We start from the raw sequence: 21,339 nt of genomic DNA on the forward strand, positions 1-21,339 counted from the left end.
CCCCTCAGCCCCACCTCATCCAACTGGAGTCCCCCAGTCCCCTCAGCCCCACAAGGGAAGGCAGTTGGGGGTGATCAGGCCAGCAGGGGAGGACAATTGGAAGCGATCGGGCTGGCAGAGGAGGGCAGTTGGGGATGATCATGCCGGCAGGGAAGCAGTTAGGTGTCAATCAGGCTGGCAGGGGAGTGGTTAGGGGGCTATCAGGCTGGCAGGCAGAGTGGTTAGGGGCAATCAGGCAGGCAGGCAGGTGAGTGGTTAGGAGCCAGCAGTCCCTGATTGTGAGAGGGATGTCCCCCAAGGGGTCCCAGATTGGAGAGGGTGCAGGTTGGGCTGAGGGATACCTCCCTCCTGTGCATGAATTTCGTGCACCAGGCCTCTAGTAGGCTATATAAGGTGCTGTGTAAAAATCTATGAGGTTTTTTATTTTTCTTTTAAATGGAGTAAGCCCAGTTAAATCAAGGAATTATAAATTTATAGGGGAGCCCTAGCCAGATTGGCTCAGTGGATAGAGCATCAGCCTGAGGACTGAAAGGTACCAGGTTCGAGTCTGGTCAAGGGCACATACCTTGATTCCAGTTGCAAGCTTGGTCCCTGGCTAACGTGTGAGGGAGGCAACCAATTGATGTGAACATCGATGTTTCTCTTTCTCTGTCTCCCTCCCTCCCTTACACTCTCCCTAAAAATCAATAGAAAAATATCCTTGGATGAGGATTAACAAAAAAAAAAAAAAAGAAAAGAAAAGAAAGAAAGAAAGAAAGAAAGAAAGAAAGAAAGAAAGAAAGAAAGAAAGAAAGAAAGAGAAAGAAAGGAAGAAAAGAAAAAGAAAAGCATTTATAGGGGAAAATGAAAGTAGAGACAGTTGACATAGAGGAGCAGAAGTACAGAATTAAAAATTGCAGTTAGCCCTGGCCGGCATGACTCAGTGGCCTGTGAACTGATGGGTCCCAAGTTTGATTTCAGTCAAGGGCATATCCCTGGATTGCAGGTTCCCCGCCCCAGGGATGCAGGGCGAGTGCAGGAGGCAACCAATTGATGTAGCTCTCTGACATCGATATTTCTCTCTCTCTCCTCTCTCCCTCTTCCTTTTCCCTTCTGCTCTCTCTAAAATCAATGGAAAAAAATATCCTCCAGTGAGGATTAACAAAAATAAAATAAAAAATAAAAATTGCAGTTATGTGTCATTTGCAGAACTCTAAGTACTTTTAAATTATTCCTATTCTTTTAAGGATGGAGTTACTAGACCTATGACAGCAGTGAGAGCAGCAGGTTTTACCAAAGCAGCTTTGAGAGGTTTGTCTCTATTAATTTTTTTCCGATCTTTTAATATTTTTTACTGTTTTTGTATGTGTAATTATTGTTACCATTTTAAATCTAACATGCCATTGATTATAAGGTGCGTCATTATTTTAAGTACCATAAGAAAGGAAAGAGGTGATGAAAATACTCTGCATCACAATTGGGGTGGTAGTTACACTGGCATGCAATTTGTCAAATTGTACTAAATTGTACATTAAATTTTTGTTTTATTTTTTATAAATTAGAGCTCATTTTTAAAAATTAAAGGTAAAAATATATGATAAATGATTTTAAAATAAAATTATTAGGATAAAAATTAATGTTTTTATATAAATAAGGACAATTAAAAGCCAATGCCAAGTTATTACTCATATGATTGATAATTTAGAGTTCATAATGGGAATAGATTATTGTGGGAGATGAGTAAATACTGAGAGCATTTCATTTTTGTTTTTTTGTTTTTATGTTAACGCACAAGTTTATGTATGTTAAAAATCTCACCAATTTCTTTTTATACAAAATGTTTATGTAGACATAATAAATGTCCTGCCTATTTAATAAATAGGTAATCCAAGTCATTTAATAAATAACTAAATAACGTGTAAGGTTTCATATTTTCTTCCATTATGCTGGGTCGCAGATTAAATATGAACTTTGGAATTGTGTCTCAGGTTCTGCATTTGACCCCCTTGGTCAGTCAAGGGGCCCTGCTCCTCCTTTGGAAGCCAAGAACGAAGATAGGTATGTAAGTCCTTATGCTGTTGTTTTATTGTTGCATCTTTAAAATTTTTCCAAGTAAGTATTTTACAAGTTTGTGTCACTAAAATAGTAATTACAATACCATCCCTAGTTCTTGGAATTAGCAAAAGAATCAAGCCTAATAAAAATAGCCATGTGTATCCTATGTAGTTTTATTATATTACTAGAGGCTTGGTGCACCGGTGAGATCCCTCGGCATAGCCTGCAGGGATCGGGCCAAAACCAGCAGTCGAGCACCGCCTGCAGCTCCTGCCTGCTGCTCCTGCTCATTCCGGCCCCACTGCACCTGCTGCCGCCACTGCTCAATAGGCTTGCTGCCGCTCCGCTGTGGTCTCCGGGCTGCAGTGGCCACCATGAGCTCTGCGTCTGGTGCCCTTTGGTCAGCTGAGAGGCGCTCCAGCTGTGGGAGCACACTGACCACCGGGGGGCAGCTCCTGCGTGTAGCTCAGTGTGAAATTAAGGACAATGATACTCATTTTTCATAATTGAAGTGCCATCCTATCTAATAATAGACAAATATGCAAATTGACCATACCTCCGACACACCCACAAGCCACACTCACAAGCCACGCCCACCATCCAATCAGAGCGAGTATGCAAATTAACCCAAACCAAGATGGCTACAGCCAGCCACAGAGAGCAAGGTTTCCTAGGTAACAGAGGAAGCCAAGCTTTCCGCCTGCCCTTGCCAGGCCTAAGCCTCCATTCAAGCTACAAAGTTTCAATTATAGAAGGTAAACAAATTCAAACAAATGGCGGCAGAATGGAGCTTGAGAGAGCAGGCCAGGGTTGCCGCCGGCAACAGGGGAAGCAAAGCTTTCCGCACACCCTGGCCGGGCTCACCCGCTTAAGGCTACAAAGTTTCAATTATAACCCCAACACAAATGGCTACTGGCCTCGGAGGGAGCCCCAGGCTTGGCTCTGCTGCAGGCTACAAAGTTTCAATTGTAGAAGGAAAATAAATTCCAGATACCAGGGCCTCCGCTTGCATTGCCAGGGGGCGTGGCCGGCCTGCAAACCACCACAGGCCCCTCGCTCAGGCCGCCCCACACCCCAAGGGAACCCCCACCTGATCCGGGACGCCCTTCAGGGCAAACCAGCTGGCCCCCACCCCTGTACCAGGCCTCTATCCTATCTAATAAAAGAGTAATATGCAGATTGATCATCACTGCAACACACAATATAGCTGCCCCCCATGTGGTCAAAGATCCTGCCCCCATTTGGACACAAGATGGCCACCACAAGATGGCCAGCAGGAGAGGGCAGTTGGGAGGCACCCAGCCTGCAAGGGAGGGCAGTTGAGAAGGACCAGGCCTGCAAGGGAGGGCAGTTGGAGGTGATCAACCCTGCAGGAGAGGGCAGTTAGGGGTAACCAGGCCGGCAGAGGAGGGAAGTTGGGGGCAAACAGGCTGGCAGCAGAGTGGTTAGGGGGTGATCAGGCTGGCAGGCAGAAGCGGTTAGGGGCAATCAGGAAGGCAGGCAGGCAAGCAGTTGGGAGCCAGCAGTCCTGGATTGTGAGAGGGATGTCCGACTGCCCGTTTAGGCCCGATCCCAGGGATCGGGCCTAAACGGGCAGTCGGACATCCCTTGAGGGGTCCCAGATTGGAGAGGGTACAGGCTGGGCTGAGGGACAACTCCCCTCCGTGCACGAATTTCATGCACCGGGCCTCTAGTTAATAATAATAAAAAGTGTAAGAAATGGGAATGAAACAGCATACTGGACTCTCTGAAGTCCTTGAAAACAATATCAGTGAATAATTATCCACAATTCATTTCAACATTCTTTAATATAACTACAAGTCAGAAAATAACCATTCTTCCTAATAATGTGTGTATACATCAGAAGCTTTGGGTTTTTGAATTAATTATATGATGAAAAGGTTGTAGAGAACTGTCTCATCGATTATATGACTGTTAGTCAGTGTGTGTCATAACAACTGGTCGACCGGTAGTTCTGGTGGTTCTGCCGTTCAGTCACTGGGCTTTTATTATGTAGGATATAGATTTGACTTGAAGATATATCTAATTTTTATGGAGCCCAATATTGATTCTCTTGAAGGTCAAATAGGGTTGTAAATGTAATAAGATATGCTTATTTTAAAATAATATTTCAATGAAAAGAATTAAGAGAACATACAAGAAGTTAGTTTGTCATATCAGTATTGAGAAATTTCATTTTTATTGAATTAACTTAGTTTTGTGCCAATAGTTAGAAAGTAGCCAAAACTATGGTATAAATTCAACTGTATATACGGACTAGTATCTAGGTACATTGATGTCTACATTTTACAAATAGTTTTACAATCAAACACTCAGTATTCAGTGTGTGCCAGGCATTTTGCAGTGCAATACATAAATGAAGACTGAGCTATTATTATCATTCATAGAGAATATAAACCACAGAGATCTTGACTTGGTAGCACTAATAAATTGCAGGACTGAGATTTGAATTCAGACTATTTCCAGATCTCATACTATTAACCACTATACTGTTTTGTTTCTATATAGTAGATGTTATTAAACTGTAATTCTTAAATCCAGTATTTGAACTATTGTGTAAATTACATAATTTCCATTTTCAACTAACAAGGAACTTCTATAGAAAACCAGTTTAACCCTAGATGATTTGGCTTAGTGGTTAGAGGACTGAAGGGTTTCAGGCTTAATTCTGGTCAAGGGCACATACCTGGGTTGCAGGCTCTATCTCCGGCCCTAAGTCGGGCCCATGCAGGAGGCAACCAATCTATGTGTCTTTCTCACATCAACGTTGTTCTATCTCTGTCTCTCCCCCTTCCTAAAAATCAATGGAAAAATACCCTCGGGTAAGGATTAACAAATAAATAAAATAAAGTAAAACCAGTTTATTTTGTATCCTAGTTAATGACAGCATGTCTGCTAATAAAACTGTTTTTTAAAATAACATTCTGGAATCCTTTTAGCTGCTAACAACAGAAGACACATCAGAAACACATATACAGTAAGAACATTTATTGTATTATTAACAGGAAGTCTGGTGGAATGGCGGTTCTAGAGATGGTTAATTTAACTTCCCAGTAGCATCAGTCCTGGTTCAGCTTCCCTCTGATTCTCTTGGCTTTTCTCAAGAGCCTACCCATCTGTACGATGCCAAGAGTGCCATTACAGAGCTCAAAACTTTCAGAATGAGAACATTGATAAAGCCTAGCTGGAGTCAAGAAAGTCCAGTCTCAGGTCCCTTTTAAAAAGCAAAGCAAAGAAAATCTTTCCAAGGCCCTCTACCCCAAGAAGATTGTTTTCACTTTTCATTGGCAGAAAAGCATCACTTGCCTATGACTGATCTAAACATTTGACAACAGAATGAGATTTGACAGGTGTCGATCCCGGGGGTGGGTGCAGGCTCGTGTGTGGGTAGGTTTCCAGCACTGTCTGCATAGAGCACTGTGTGCATACAGAGTCAAGTTTTGGCATTTGATAAGGACATAGAGTATCTTCATAGAGTTCTTTTACAGATTTTTGCTTTAAAATTTTACATTGATATTTCAGGTTTAATAACAAACTGTTGGCAACCAGAAAATAGATTTCTATTCTATACTTCATTATAACCTTTATGAAATCACCATCTGTTATGCTCATTGCTCAGTTAGAATTTTGCAGATCTTTGTAAACTCATAAAATTTGTATCCTACCTGATGAAATTTGTAGGCAGGTTTCACTGAAGAACATGATTCTATAGACAAGGCTATGCTGTTAAATTTATTCCTGTATTTTTTTTTAAATCCCATAAATACAACGTGTTCCAATATACTCATAGCAAAATTTTATCTAGGCACTGTTGTGCATTCAGAGTGTTGTGGTATTTTGCTGGAAGAAAATAAGAGCAAAAAGAAATTAATGTCATTTTTGAACGGTGACTGATTTGAGGTACTGTGTTTGCTACTAATCGAGTCGGGGTTTTTAAACTTCTCACCTTGTTAGAAAGCTTCTCTTCAGTACCTATCTGGTAGTTAATAATAAGTATTATATTATCTCTTTTATGGGGAGCTTCGGTTTTCCTAACTATTAGGTAAAGTTTCCATTTGCCAAACATCTGAAAAAAGGATCTGCTTTTTTCTTGGGGATAATAATACAATAGTGTGGCTCTTAGATTTACCTTACTGGGTTTAAATCCTGGTACTCTAACTTTCTAGCTGTGTGATTTTGAGCATAGCACTTAACTTTCTAAACCTCAGTTTCCCTCAGTAAAAAGAATAATGATAATACTTATATGTGATTATGATGATTAAATGCCATGATCAGGGTAAAGCATGTAGCTCAGTGTGAAATTACACTTATGCTAAGTAAATGTTAGCTATTTTTACATTTATTCTGAATAGTTATATAATTCTTAAAAACAGTAGTATATTTGCTCCTTAATGCCATTTATACGTTTCTCTTATCTATGACCTATTCTTCACATTTAAAAGCACGTTAAAAGTAAATTACATTTTAGTATATATCATTAGAGGTTGAATGATTACCTGCTTTCTTCTTTAATAGTCCAGAAGAAAAGATTAGACAGTTAGAGAAGAAAGTAAATGAGTTGGTCGAAGAAAGTTGTATTGCCAACACTTGTGGAGACTTAAAACTGGTAAGTTTATAACTAACAGGATTCAGGATTATGAAGTGTGTGTGTGTGTGTGTGTGTGTGTGTATCTGGTTTTGTATGTGCACAGTTATGAAGTGTGTATATATGTGCACACATACAAGCATATGTATAGAGAAATATTTTTGTTTTGCTGTTGACTGGCCTTAGAGTTTTCACTGAGGAAATTATTTGTTTGTTGGGAATCCTACTCTGCTTCTTTTAAAATTATTAAATATTTTCTTTTAATTTGCTTTTGTTCAATTACTTTGACTGTGACTTTAGTTATTGGGTTAATGACTACCCTTAGGAAAAATTGTTCAATATGAAAAGCTACTTTTGTTGCTTATAGAACTGGTGCCTTTTTAATCTAGTTCTAAAAAGCAAAAATCCCCTGTTGGATTAATCTGTTTGTAGTTAATCTCAGTGGAATAGAAGGTTCCTGGCATTCTAAGTAGAGAGCCAAACTAAGCATCTGCCATAACATTGAGTAGCAGTTATCCTGTGACTTGTCTAGATTTGGGGCATCCCAGAAACCAAACAAATCCATCTAAATTCCTATCTCACGAGATAGAATTAAAATATCCAAAGATTCATGAGTTGGGAGGAAAAAAGGAAATCAAAGACATAGTCAAACCTAAAAGTGGTGGAAGGCATGGTGATGAAGAGACTGGACTTGAGGTAAAGCTACTATACATTTTGTCCCTCAGACTCCCTCTTCTTTTCCAGAATAAACACAAATTTTTATGATAGTGAGCTCCAGTTTAAATAAATGGTCTGGGTTCTTTTGTTGTCAAGGGGAGTTTGTGGTAAGGGTTCCCCGGGCTGTGGGCATCCAGGATTGGATATGGCATCCAGCCCAGCTACATGCAGGTGTTTCCCAAATGCACACGTACTCGGAATGAATGTTCAGAGTGTATACTTGATTTCAGGCCTTAGAAAAGGCAAAAGACGCAGGAAGAAAAGAGAGAGTGCTGGTGAGACAACGTGAGCAGGTGACAACTCCAGAAAACATCAATCTGGATTTAACTTACTCAGTAAGTATGAAATACCTGTTGAGTAAAATTATTTTGGCTAGGATTGGTAGATTCCAGAAGTCTTTTATCTTTCATATTTCTTGTATCCTTTTGTTTTTAAAATTTTATTGAATCTCAGATGCTTAGAATTAGATTAATGATAATCTTTTTTTGAACAAGAGTTAAGGAGACACTCTTGTCTTTGGTCTGTGTGAAGATCTTTTTTTGAACTTTATTTATTGATTGATTTGAAAGAAAAAAATATTGATTTGTTGTTCCATTCAAAATATTGATTTATTTTTGTACCCATTGGTTGATTCTTGTATGTGCCCTGACTGGGGATCCAACCTGCAACCTTTGTGTATTGGGATCACACTCTAATCAACTGAGCTACCTAGCCAGGGCAAAGATCATTTTTTTATTTAGTTTTTTGATTAGTTGTTTTTAATAACTTAGTAAGTGCTTACCAGCCAATGACTGTTTCTTGAAGACTGCTGATATTTATGCTCTGTTCGGTGTGGTTACTTTAATGAGATTCTGATGTGGACTTTTTGGCCTGTGAATTTTAAGAACTTCAAATGAGGCAAATAAGACAATGTTCTGTGAAGGTAGTAAGATAAAAACAACAACTAATTTCTAGCAAAATTTCTTTAATTCTGAAAAGACAGTTCCTTGATGTTGATAGGGCTGTTTAAAAGGATATATTTTTAGTGGGAAAATCATCATATGTCAAACACATGGAAAAAAGTACATTAGAAACTAAATAAGAATTTTTAGATGTTTACTATTTGTAGCTAATATTTTTTAATTCCATGATCAATTTATAATGATCATTTTTTCCTATCCTCTAGAAAGATAATTTACAGTAACTTAATAACAAATTATAATTTTGCATGTAGAGGATCACTATTCAAATAAAGGTTTAAGATATTCCTACATGAAGTTTAATTTATTTTTATGAAGATAATTTGGTTCACTATTTTGCTTATTCCTTTTATCACTGGCAACATTAAGAAGACAGTTATTCTTTGTAGGTCTTCCTGAGATTAATGGATGGCAAATACTATCTAAAATAGAAAGAATACATAGAAAATTAATGTAAAATTCAGAGATCAGCCTTACCTATCTGAATGTTCTGGTTCATTTGGAATGCAAAATTTTCTTTCTACGTCATTTCCTAATTGGTTAGGTGTCTTGATATGAGCAGCTAACTTTGTTATATGACTTTAATCTCTAGAAAGATTATAGGCAAAAGGGGCCTGAATGGTCATTGTGTATCTTTATGCAATATTTTCCTTCCTTAGGTTCTTTTCAACTTGGCCAGTCAATATTCAGCTAATGAAATGTATGCTGAAGCACTAAACACATATCAAGTTATAGTGAAAAATAAGATGTTTATCAATGCAGGTAGGTGTTTATATTCAGTTTGTCTAGTAAGTATAGTTCTTTTGTAGTGTTCATTTATGTTTCCTCCCTGTACGGTTTCTTACAATGAAGTGACTTATGCTCTAAACAAATTTGTATTTATATAGAGGTATCCTGCTTAAAAATACTATTTATATTAAAATCCACACAAATGCAAATTAGGAAATACAGCAGGTATGAGGTATATAACCTAATAGTAAACAAAAAATGTGTTCTGTCATTGCAAGTAGAATGAGCTATAGCAACCCCATCAAGTGTGCTTCCCCTTGTATAATTCATCCCCAAGAGTTTGTAGTTTATATCTAGCATGTACATTGTGTAAAATTTGGTAGCAGTATTAAAGTTTATTAATATTTTCTTGAATATCATATTAAAATGTGTGTAGCATTATTGGGTCTAATTTTAAAGTCCCATATTTTTCTTAGAAGAACACAACTCCAATTTTCTAATGTAAACCAGTTGTTTTCTAGTTGTATTTTTAAGGAATCCAACTGTCTTAATTGGATACACAATAAATTAGTGTGTGGATACATGAAAATAGTATGACTATTTTTCAAGAGAGAATTTTAGACAATGCCTGAACCTTTATAACTTGATAAGAGCTTCAAAGAATATGAATTAAGGTTATCTAAAATATCATAGAAAAATGAAAAACATAGAATTTATATATTCCTTTTTTTTTAATTAGGAAGATTGAAAGTGAATATGGGAAATATTTATTTAAAGCAAAGAAATTATTCCAAAGCCATTAAATTCTACCGAATGGCATTAGATCAAATTCCAAGTGTCCATAAAGAAATGAGGTGAGTTTACGTAATGATAACTTTGTAAAATTGTGTTATTTTCAGAAACAAGATAACTCTTCTGATCTGTTGTCAGTAGGTTGAAGGTTTTGAGGTATTTGTACAGGAGTAGTATTAGATTTATGTGATGTCTGTTCTTGCGCACATTTGTATAATGACAAGTTAAGGGTTAAAGGCATAATATGTGATCAATTGAAATAAAACTAGACTACTTGGCCTATATAGGTGATAATCACCAAATGCAGCTGACTGCCAACACAAAATCAAAACTTAGTCCTTTAGGCCATACCAGACTCTATAGAGTGCAAGGCTAGAAATTCAGACCCCCTGGCATTCGTGCTATAGATTGAGAGTAAAATCATGGGAGGATGGGATTGCTTCTGAATCTGAGAAGATAGGGTTGCGGGGGCGGGGGGGAATTGGGATACTTTCTATTCCTATAATATTTCAAGAACATAGTAAATTACCTTATGGTCTGGTAATAGATGTAGGAACATATGTTTCCAGGATATTTACTGGTCATAATTTCCCCTAGGCCCAGTACTCTCCCTCTGTGAAACGTAATTATTTGTAAATGCCACCTTCCATGATAATTTGTTTTTAATTGTGCACAATATCTTATCATCATCAGTAAATATTTGGCTTATAAAACCGTACCCTTGAAGTACTTTTAACCCAGGTGATACCAAGAATTTGAGCTTTTTAGAAGATGTATTTAGATATAATATCAGACAGAATATAATAAGTGCTTACTAATCAGGAATCAAGAGGTGCTGTAGTGCCCTAGTTAGTGTGTTCTGTGGTTAGAGCATCGGCCCAAGCACCAAAGGATCACCAGTTTGATTCCAGTCAAGGGCACATACCTGGGTTGCAGGTTGCATCTCCAGCTTCAGTCAGGCCTGTGCAGGAGGCAATTAATCAGTGTGTCTCTCTCACATAGATGTTTCTCTCTCTCTTTTATCCCTCCCTTGTTCTCTCCCTCCTTCTTTTCTACTCTCTTCAAATTAACAACAAAAAAGAGGTGATATAGTAATTAAGTTGAGGGAATAATTATTAAGAACAAGAATAGTCAGTAAAAGTATTATGAAGGAGGTGTACTTGAGATAGGTGACTTAAGTGAAGAGGATGAAAGGGGAAACATTCCAGACAAAAGGAACAACATAGAAGAGTCAGGCAAATCAATGTTCATGATCCGTTCAAAGAATTATGAATGAATGAATGTAGTTAAAACAGAGGAATTATGTTGAGAAGTAGTTAGAAATAAGATGAGATCATGGCCTTTAAAATGTCTATAATCAAAAGACAGGCAATAATATTATTGAAGAGATGTGGAGAAATCGGAAACCTCATACATTGGCAATCTAAAATGGTATAGCCACTTCGGAATATAATTAGGCAATCTCTTAAAAAGTTAAACATGGGTTTACTATATGACCAGTGGTACTGTATGTACCACTCTTAGGTATATACGCAAGAAAGTGAAAACATGTCACAAATGATCCTATGTGAATGTTCATGCAACATCATTCATAATCACCAAAAGAGGAACAATAAATATCCATCAACTAGGCTATGGATGAATGAAACATGGTGTATTCGTACTATGGAATACTATTTTACAATATAAAAGGAATGAAGTGCTGACACATGCTACAATATCAGGAACCTTTAAAAGATTCTGCTGATAGTCAAAAAACTTCTAACAAACCAAAGCCCTGGACCAGACAGTTTCACAGGGGAGATTTATCAAACATTCAAGAGGAAATAAAACCTATCTTCCTCAGACTATTCCAAAAAATTCAAGAGGAAGGAGCACTTCCAAGCTCTTTCTACGAAGCCAGCATTACCCTAATCCCCAAACCAGATAAAGACAATACAAAGAAAGAGAATTACAGGCCAATATCCCTCATGAACAGAGATGCCAAAATCCTCAACAAAATTCTAGCAAATCGAATCCAGCAGTACATCAGAAAGATCATACACCATGACCAAGTAGGATTTATCCCAGGAATGCAAGGATGGTACAATATCCGTAAATCAATAAATGTGATATACCACATAAACAAGCTGAGAGATAAAAATCATATAATCATATCCATTGATGCAGAAAAAGCATTTGACAAAATCCAACACCATTTCTTGATAAAAACTCTCAGCAAGGTGGGAATAGAAGGATCATACATCAACATAATAAAAGCCATATATGACAAACCCACAGCCAACATCATACTCAATGGGCAAAAACTAAAACCACTTCCCCTAAGAACAGGAACAAGACAGGGATGCCCACTCTCACCACTCCTGTTCGACATAGTACTGGAAGTATTAGCCATTGCAATTAGACAAGAAGAAGAAATAAAAGACATCCAAATTGGGAAAGAAGAAGTAAAGCTGTCCTTATTTGCAGATGACATGATACTGTACATAAAAACCCTAAAGACTCCATCAAAAAACTATTGGACTTAATAAATGAATTTGGCAATGTAGCAGGATACAAAATTAACACCCAGAAGTCTATGGCTTTTCTATACACCAATAATGAACTCACAGAAAGAGAAACTAAAAAAAGCAATCCCATTTACCATTGCAAAAAAAATTTTCAAGATACCTAGGACAGGGGTCCTCAAACTTTTTAAACAGGGGGCCAGTTCACTGTCCCTCAAACTGTTGGAGGGCCGGACTGTAGTTTAGAAAAAACTATGAACAAATTCCTATGCACACTGCACATATCTTATTTTGAAGTAAAAAAACAAAACGGCAAAAACACCCGCATTTGGCCCGCGGGCCGTAGTTTGAGGACGCCTGACCTAGGAATAAACTTAACCAAGGAGACAAAGGACCTGTACTCAGAAAATTTCAGGATGCTAAAAAAAGAGATAGAGGAAGACATGAACATATGGAAGAATATACCATGTTCATGGATTGGTAGAATCAACATCATTAAAATGTCCATACTACCCAAAGCAACCTATAAATTCAACACAATCCCTATTAAAATACCAACAGCATACTTCAAAGACCTAGAACAAATTCTCCAAAAATTCATCTGGAATAAAAAAAGACCCTGAATAGCTGCACCAATGTTGAGAAAGAACAGCAATATTGGAGGGATCACAATACCAGATATCAAACTATATTACAAAGCCACTATTCTCAAAACTGCCTGGTAATGGCACAAGAACAGACATATAGACCAGTGGAACAGAACAGAGAACCCAGAAATCGACACAAGCCAGTATGCTCAATTAATATTTGACAAAAGAGGCAAGAGCATACAATGGAGACAAGACAGTCTCTTCAATAAATGGTGTTGGGAAACTGGACAGATACTTGCAAAAAAATGAAACTAGACCACCAACTTACACCATACACACAAAAAAAACTCAAGCCCTAACTGGTTTGGCTCAGTGGATAGAGCATTGGCCTGTGGACTGAAAGGTCCCAGGTTCGATTCCGGTCAAGGGCATGTACCTTGGTTGTGGGCACATCCCCAGTAGGAGGTGTGCAGGAGGCAGCTGATCAGTGTTTCTCTCTCATTGATGGTTCTAACTCTCTAGCCCTCTCCCTTCCTCTGTAAAAAATAAATAAAATAAACTCAAAATAGAGAAAGACTTAAACATAAGATGGGAAACCATAAAAATATTAGAAGAAGCCATAGGCAGCAAAATAGCAGACGTTTGTTGTAACAATATCTTTACCAATACAGCTCCTAGGGCAATGGAAACTAAAGAGAAAATAAACAAATGGGACTACATCAAAATAAAAAGCTTCTGCACAGCAAAAGAAACCATCAACCAAACCACAAGAAAGCCCACTGCATGGGAGAACGTATTTGTCAGTGTTATCTCTGATAAGGGTTTCATCTCTAACATTTACAGAGAACTCATACCACCTAACAAAAGGAAGATAAACAATCCACTCAAAAAATGGGCAACAGACCTAAATAGATACTTTTCAAAAGAGGACATTCAGAAAGCCAAGAGACATATGAAAACATGCTCAAAGTCACTAATTATCTGAGAGATGCAAATCAAAACAACAATGAGGTACCATCTCACACCTGTCAGAATGGCCATCATCAAAAATGAGAAGTGCTGGAGAGGATGTGGAGAAAAAGGAACCCTCCTTCACTGCTGGTGGGAATGCAGACTGGTGCAGTCACTGTGGAGAACAGTATGGCGTTTCTCAAAAACTTAAAAATGGAACTGCCATTTGACCCAGGAAGACCACTTCTAGGAATATATCCCAAGAAACTAGAAACACCAATCAGAAAGGATATATGCAGCCCTTTGTTCTTAGCAGCACAATTACCATAGCTAAGATTTGGAAACAGCCTAGGTGCCCACCAGCAGATGAGTGGATTAGAAAACCGTGGTACATCTACACAGTGGAATACTACGCTGCTGTAAAAAAAGGAATTCTTACCATTTGCAACAGCATGGATGGAACTGGAGAGCATTATGCTAAGTGAAATAAGCCAGTCAGTGAAAGATAAATACCACATTATCTCACTCCTTTGTGGAATATAAAGAACATCATAAACTGTTGAACAAAAATAGAGGCAAAGAAGCATCAAACAGACTGTCAAACTACAGCGGGAAGGTAGGGGAGGGTTGTGGTGGGTAAGAGATCAAAGGACTTGTATGCATGCATATAAGCACAACCAACAGATGCAAGACACTGGGGGTGGTGGGGAGGGCAAGTGCCAGTGGGTAGAGGAGGCCAGGGGGAGGTCAATGGGGCGAAAAAAAAGGGAGACATGCACTACTATTTGTAATACCTTAAACAATAAAATAAAATTAAAAAAAAAAAAGATTCTTCTGATTGAGAGACATCAACACAAAAATGTCACCTTTGTATGAGTCCATTTATATGCAGCATCTAGAAAAGGCAAATCCAGAGACAAAGAAAGGATGTTAGGGCCCTGGCTGGGTAGCTCATTTGGTTGGCACATACAAGAATTAAACAATAAATGCATAAATAAGTGAAGCAATAAATTGATATCTCTCTCTCTCTCTCTCTCTCTCTCTCTCTCTCTCTCTCTCTCTCTCTCATAAAAGAAAGGAGGTTAGTGTTGCCCATGGCTGGAAGTGATAATGGGAGTGACCACGGATGGGCACAGGTTTTCTTTTTGGGGTGATGGAAATTACTTAATAAGAGGATAATTGTAGTTCCACAACTGTATGAACATAGTAGTAATCATTGAAGCAAATACTGAAAACAAAGAAATTTTATGATATGAGCCTCAGTAAAGCTTTAGGAAAACAAAGCAAAAAAATCAAGTAGAATAGAAATGAAGGGAACTATCTGTGGAGTGTGACTACTGTACTGAGGAGTTCAGACTCAAAGCTGATCCCTGTTTATTTCTCTTTAGGATTAAAATTATGCAGAACATTGGAGTTACATTTATTAAAACCGGCCAGTACTCTGATGCCATTAATTCATTTGAGCACATAATGAGCATGGCACCAAACCTGAAGGCTGGCTTCAACCTCATTCTCAGTTACTTTGCTGTTGGAGATCGAGAGAAAATGAAGAAGGCTTTCCAAAAACTGATTGCTGTTCCATTAGAAATTGATGAAGATGATAAATACATTTCACCAAGTGTGAGTATGAGGAAGACTGGTAGCCAGCTCTTGGTTATCCATGCTTTTGTTTCCAGAAATGAAAAAGTTGGAGTGGATGACTTAGGTTTCTACCAGCCCTGTATTAATGTATTTTAATTAAGTTTAATTAATGCATTTTCATTTATTATTTAAATTAGCTTGAGAATGGAACTCCATTGAAATAGGGGTAGAAAGTATGGTTAAAACAGACTGTGCAGTTTCAGTCAGAAAAAAATATATATTAGGAAAAACAAGATTATGTGCCAGGAATCTGTAATACTCTCAAGAGTAAAAATAAAATTAAAAAAAAGAGCAATAGCCCTGGCCAGTGTTGGTCAGTGGTTAGAGCGTTGGCCCAGTCGCAGGTTCGATTCCCAGTCAACAGCATGCACCTGGGTTTCAGATTCGATCCCCACCCCTGGTTGGGGCATTGTGGGAGGCAACCAATCAATGTGTCTCTCTCACATCAGTGTTTCTCTCTCTCTCCCTCCCCACCTTCCTTCCACTCTCTCCAAAAATCATGGAAAAAATGTCCTTGAGTGAGGATTAACCAAAAAAGAAAAAGAGTAATATAAAGCCTTTTAATTGTTTCTTTAGTTGAGCAGAGGGAACTTAAACCATATGTACTTAATACATAAAGAATGAAAATAAGTAATTCCTCATCCTTACTCATAGAATTCAGCATAATACAAAAACCATATTTTCAAAGACCTGAGCAGATACTATATAAAGTGAAAAGAAAAAAAAAACCAAACAAGTGAAAAATACTGATATACACTCATGCTTGAACATAACCTGGAAGGAAGTATACCAAAATAGACACTGTATTTTCTGGAATAAGATTCTTTTTCTTTTTTTGTTAATAATATTCATATTCTTTTTATTTTATTTTTTAAATCTTTACAGATGTCCCTCTCTTTTTCCCCTTTTCCCCCCGCTCTACCCAATTCCCACCCCACGCCAGGCCTTCACCACTTTATTGTCTGTGTCCATAGTTAATGCATATCCTATAATAATAAAAGGCTAATATGCGAATCGACCAAGTGGCAGAACGACTGGTCGCTATGATGAGCACTGACCACCATGGGGCAGACGCTCAACGCAGGAGCTGCCCCCTGGTAGTCTGTGCACTCCCAAAGGGGGAGCACTGCTCAGCCAGAAGCCCTGAGCCGGGCTCACGGCTGGCAAGCACAACCATGGTGGTGGGAGCCTCCCAGCACTAAGGATGTCCATCAGTCGGACATCCCCTGGGCTCCCAGACGGCGAGAGGGTGCAGGCCAGGCTAAGGGACCCCCGAGTGCGTGAATTTCATGCAATGGGCCTCTAATATGCATATAAGATCCTTAGTTAATCTCTTCCCCCCTTCCCTCTGATATTCATCAGTCTATTCCAAGTTTCCATGCTTCTGATTCTATTTTATATCACCAGTTTATTTTATAGATTTCTTGTCCATTTATTTTTATTTTTATATTCAGTTGTTGATAGATATGTATTTATTGCCATTTTATTGTTCATATTTTTTATCTTTTTCTTCTGTTGCTTATTCCTTTTCTTAAAGAATACTTTTCAACATTTCTTATAATACTGGTTTGGTGATGATGAACTCCTTTAGCTTTTTCTTATCTGTGAAGCTCTTTATCTGACCTTCAATTTTAAATGATAGCTTTGCTGGGTAGAGTAATCTTGGTTGTAGGTCCTTGCTATTCATCACTTTGAATATTTCTTGCCACCCGCTTCTGGCCTGCATAGTTTCTGTTGAGAAATCAGCTGACAGTCATATGGGTACTCCCTTGTAGGTAATTAACTGCTTTTCTCTTGCTGCTTTTAAGATTCTCTCCTTGTCTTTAACCCTTGGCATTTTAATTATGATGTGTCTTGGTGTGGGCCTCTTTGGATTCCTCTTGATTGGAACTTTCTATGCTTCCTGGACTTGTAAGTCTATTTCTTTCACCAGGTAGGGGAAGTTTTCTGTCATTATTTGTTGAAATAGGTTTTCAATATCTCTCTCTCTCTTCTCCTTCTGGCATCCCCATAATTAGAATGTTGGTATGCTTGAAGTTGTCCCAGAGGCTACTTGCACTATCTTCATTTTTTTAAATTCTTTTTTCTTTTTGCTCTTCTAATTGGGTGTTTTTTTCTTCCTCGTATTCTATATCGTTGATTTGATTCTCGGAATCCTCTACTGTACTGTTGACTCCCTGTAAATTATTCTTTATTTCAGTTAGTGTATGCATAAGTTATGACTGGTCCTTTTTCATGTCTTTGAAATTCTCACTAAGATCCTTGACAGTCCCACTAAGTCCCTTGAAGCTCTCATGAAGATCCTTCAGTAACCTCATAACTGTGGTTTTGAATTCTGTATCCAGTAGTTTGCTTGCTTCCATTTCTTTGATTTGTGACATGTTTCTTTGTCTTCCATTTTTGCTGCTTCCCTGTGTTTGTTTCTATGTATTAAGTGGAGCTTCTTTGTCTCCTGGAGTTGGTAGAGTGGCCTTGTATAGTAGGTGTCCTGTAGGGCCCAGTGGCTCAGCTTCCCCAGTCACCTGAGCTGGACACTCTAGGTGCACCCTTGTGTGGACTGTGAACACCGTCTTGTTGCAGTGAGTCTTGATTGCTGTTGGTGGCACTGCGAGGAAATGACCTCCAGGCTACTTGGCTGTGAGGACAAGCTGAGACTATTTTGAAAGAACTGCTGTGCATGAAACACCCTTATGGGGCAGGATTGCTTCAGTGGGGCTTTGGTGCTCACTGAGTCTGCCCCTTGAGTGTGTCGCTTGTGGATGTGTAGAGTTGTAATCTGGTATGGTCTGAAGCTTTCCACTGGGTGCACTGGCTCTGGAGTCTCCAGGGAGATGCAAAGTCAGCCACTGCCTGGGGTCACCTGTCAGGAGCTACAGAGAGATCTGTAGATGGCTACTACCTGTATTGAGTTTGGAAGTGCTCAGGCGAGGCCCAGCTGTGAAGCAAGGCAGGCTGGTGCTAATACCAGTCTTGGGCCTTTAATTGATAGGTTTGGGGCACACTGACACCAGCTGCAGCTTGTTTGAGAGATTTTAACAAAGTCTGAAGCCTGAGCCAGGACAGGCCATTCATATGGAAAAGCTGCTGCAAGCAGCTTGGGTGGGGCTGCAAATTGGATGGGTCGGGGTCTCAGAATCAACACGGCAGAGCAAACAGTGTACGCCAGGCTCATGAAGACTTAAATATGGCTACCAGTCAGCCCTGCAACAAGGGAGGTCCTAGCATAGGAATAATGACCTCTATGAGCACCCCTGTATGGGAGAATGCCAGCCCTGAGTTCCTGCCCTGTTGCTAGACAATCCAGTTCCTCCCCATATGTGTCTGGGTCCCCCAACACCTCCTGGTGCTGGAGCTCAGAGGATTTAGGAGTTAAGTTCCTGTGCCAACCCTTTAAAAGGACACCTGGTCTCCATCAGCCTCAGTGTCCCTCACCTACAATCCCTGCTTGCTTTTAAAGCCTGAAGTTATGGGGACTTCTCTTCCCAGCTCTGGAACACTGGGTTGGGGGTCTGGTATGGGGCTGAGACTCCTTGCTCCTCACAGGCAGCCTCTGCAAGGACAATCTCCCTTCTGATTAAAAAAAGGCACACATGGGTGCTGGACCAGCCCGTTCCATGTCTTCAACCCCCTACTTGTCTCAGTGTGCTTTCTTTTTTACTTCTCTAGCTGTAGGACTTCCATTCAGTTAGCTTTCAGACAGTTCTGAATGATGGTTGCTCTGTATTTTAGTTGTAATTTTTATGTGGTTGTAGGAGGTGGTGAGTTCCGGTGTTTACCTATGTTGTCATCTTGGTTCACTTCCAAGATTATTTTTCTTAATGCTTTTAAAATATTTTTCAGATTTTAACACATAAATTTTTGGTATACCACTATTATTTTACATTAAGTCAAACCATATAAATTTGCCTATATTTATAAATCAAAATAGTATAATACTATCAATTTCAGAAGTTGAACTTAATTAATTTTCTTAATAGATATTAAGGGCATTTGCAGTTTTTTTGTTGGACCCACCACTCAGTACTTACTCTCTTGTGCCTCAATTCCTTTACATAAAAATTATCCTAATATATAAAAACCCAGTGTCCGTAACATCCAAAATGACCAGAAATCAGTGCTGGTTTGCCGTGGTTACCCAGCACTGACTGCCTCGGCTGTGGGAGCCCAGATCCAGTATTAACTGCTGAGGGGGCTGTGGATCAGGCCCAGAGAGAGGCCCGGGGAGAGAGAAGGAGGGTCTGATCCATGGCCTCCATGGTACTGTTGATCAGCACTTGCCTCTCTCTTTCGCTCTGGGCCTGGCCAGCAGCCGCGAGTCTCTCGGGCCTCCGCTGGGGCTGCTGATCAGCCCCGCCTCTCTGATCAGGCCCGTTTATAGGCACAGAGATGCTGACTGGCATAGAAACTGACCAATCAGAACCAAATCTGGGTGAAGTGTGAGGAGCCAGTGGCTGCCTAGGAGGCGGAGCTTTTGATGCTGACTGGCATAGAAACCGACCAATCAGAACCTAATCTGGGTGAAGTGTGAGGAGCCAATGGCTGCCAAGAGGTGGAGCTTTTGACACTGACTGGCATAGAAACTGACCAGTCAGAACCAAATCTGGGTGAAGTGCAAGGAGCCAATGGCTGCCTAGGAGACGGAGCTTTTGACGCTGACTGACATAGAAACCGACCAATCAGAACCTAATCTGGGTGAACTGCAAAGGCAGAACTTAAGGTGGGGGCTGAGGAGGGGTTTTAAGGGCAACAGCTGTTTGGTGTAAGGTGTAAGAAAGCCGTTCAATTTTTTGGCAGTATAGTGCATACAGTATAGTGATGGCTATCAGTCCAGATATAGGGATTATGTATTTTTGTCTGCCAAGAGCATCTCCTCCTGATGAAAAAGGCTCCCCCTCCCCATTTAAGCAATCCTATTCTATATAATCTATCTATACTACTAAAAGGGTAATATGCTAATTAGACCGGTCGACCGGCCATCTTCCGGATGTCTGACTTCCTTCTGGACAAAGCCATGGTGGGGGGGGAGGCTGAGGCAGAGGCCGTTAGGGGCGATCAGGCTGGCAGGGGAGGGCAGTTCAGGGTGAGATCAGGCCTGCAGGGGAGGGCCGTTGGGGGCGAGATCAGGCCTGCAGGGGAGAGCCGTTGGAGGCAACCAGGCCGGCAGGGGAGGGCAGTTGGGGGCAAGATCAGGCCAGCAGGGGAGGGCATTTGGGGGCGAGATCAGGCCGGCAGGGGAGGGCAGTTGGGAGAGAGATCAGGCCGGCAGGGGAGGGCAGTTGGGGGCAACCAGGCTGGCAGGGGAGGGCAGTTGGGGGCAAGATCAGGCCGGCAGGGGAGGGCTGTTGGGAGCGAGATCAGGCCTGCAGGGGAGGGCAGTTGGGGGCAACCAGGCCGGCAGGGGAGGGCAGTTGTGGACAAGATCAGGCCGGCAGGGGAGGGCAGTTGGGGGAGAGATCAGGCCGGCAGGGGAGGACTGTTGGGAGCGAGATCAGGCCGGCAGGGGAGGGCAGTTGGGAACAACCAGGCCGGCAGGGGAGGGCAGTTGGGGGTGAGATCAGGCCTGCAGGGGAGGGCCGTTGGGGGCAACCCGGCCGGCAGGGGAGGGCCGTTGGGGGCAACCAGGCCGGCAGGGGAGAGCAGTTGGGGGTGAGATCAGGCCGGCAGGGGAGACGGGTGATCGGGCACGCAGGCAGAGAGGTTAGGGGTGATCAGGCAGGCAGGCAGAGGGGTTAGGGGCAATCAGGCAGGCAGAGGCAGTTAGGGGCAATCAGGCAGGCAGGCAGGTGAGCAGTTAGGATCCAATGATCCCATAT

General features: G+C 40.4%; 1 protein-coding gene across 9 annotated transcripts in view; it reads left to right on the forward strand.

Annotated features, from left to right (window-relative positions):
- IFT88 (intraflagellar transport 88) overlaps nt 1-21,339 on the forward strand; it is a 208,697-nt gene that overhangs the window by 45,115 nt on the left and 142,243 nt on the right. For all 9 annotated transcript variants that reach the window (XM_079775667.1, XM_079775659.1, XM_079775663.1 and 6 more), the window contains 7 exons: nt 1,227-1,290; nt 1,968-2,037; nt 6,571-6,661; nt 7,588-7,692; nt 8,976-9,078; nt 9,785-9,899; nt 15,274-15,505. In XM_079775667.1, the coding sequence (XP_079631793.1) occupies nt 1,227-1,290; nt 1,968-2,037; nt 6,571-6,661; nt 7,588-7,692; nt 8,976-9,078; nt 9,785-9,899; nt 15,274-15,505 (780 nt within the window). The remainder of the gene's footprint in view (nt 1-1,226; nt 1,291-1,967; nt 2,038-6,570; nt 6,662-7,587; nt 7,693-8,975; nt 9,079-9,784; nt 9,900-15,273; nt 15,506-21,339) is intronic.

This window comes from Cnephaeus nilssonii, assembly GCF_951640355.1.
Source record: "Cnephaeus nilssonii genome assembly, chromosome: 6".
Classification (NCBI taxonomy): Eukaryota; Metazoa; Chordata; class Mammalia; order Chiroptera; family Vespertilionidae; genus Cnephaeus; species Cnephaeus nilssonii.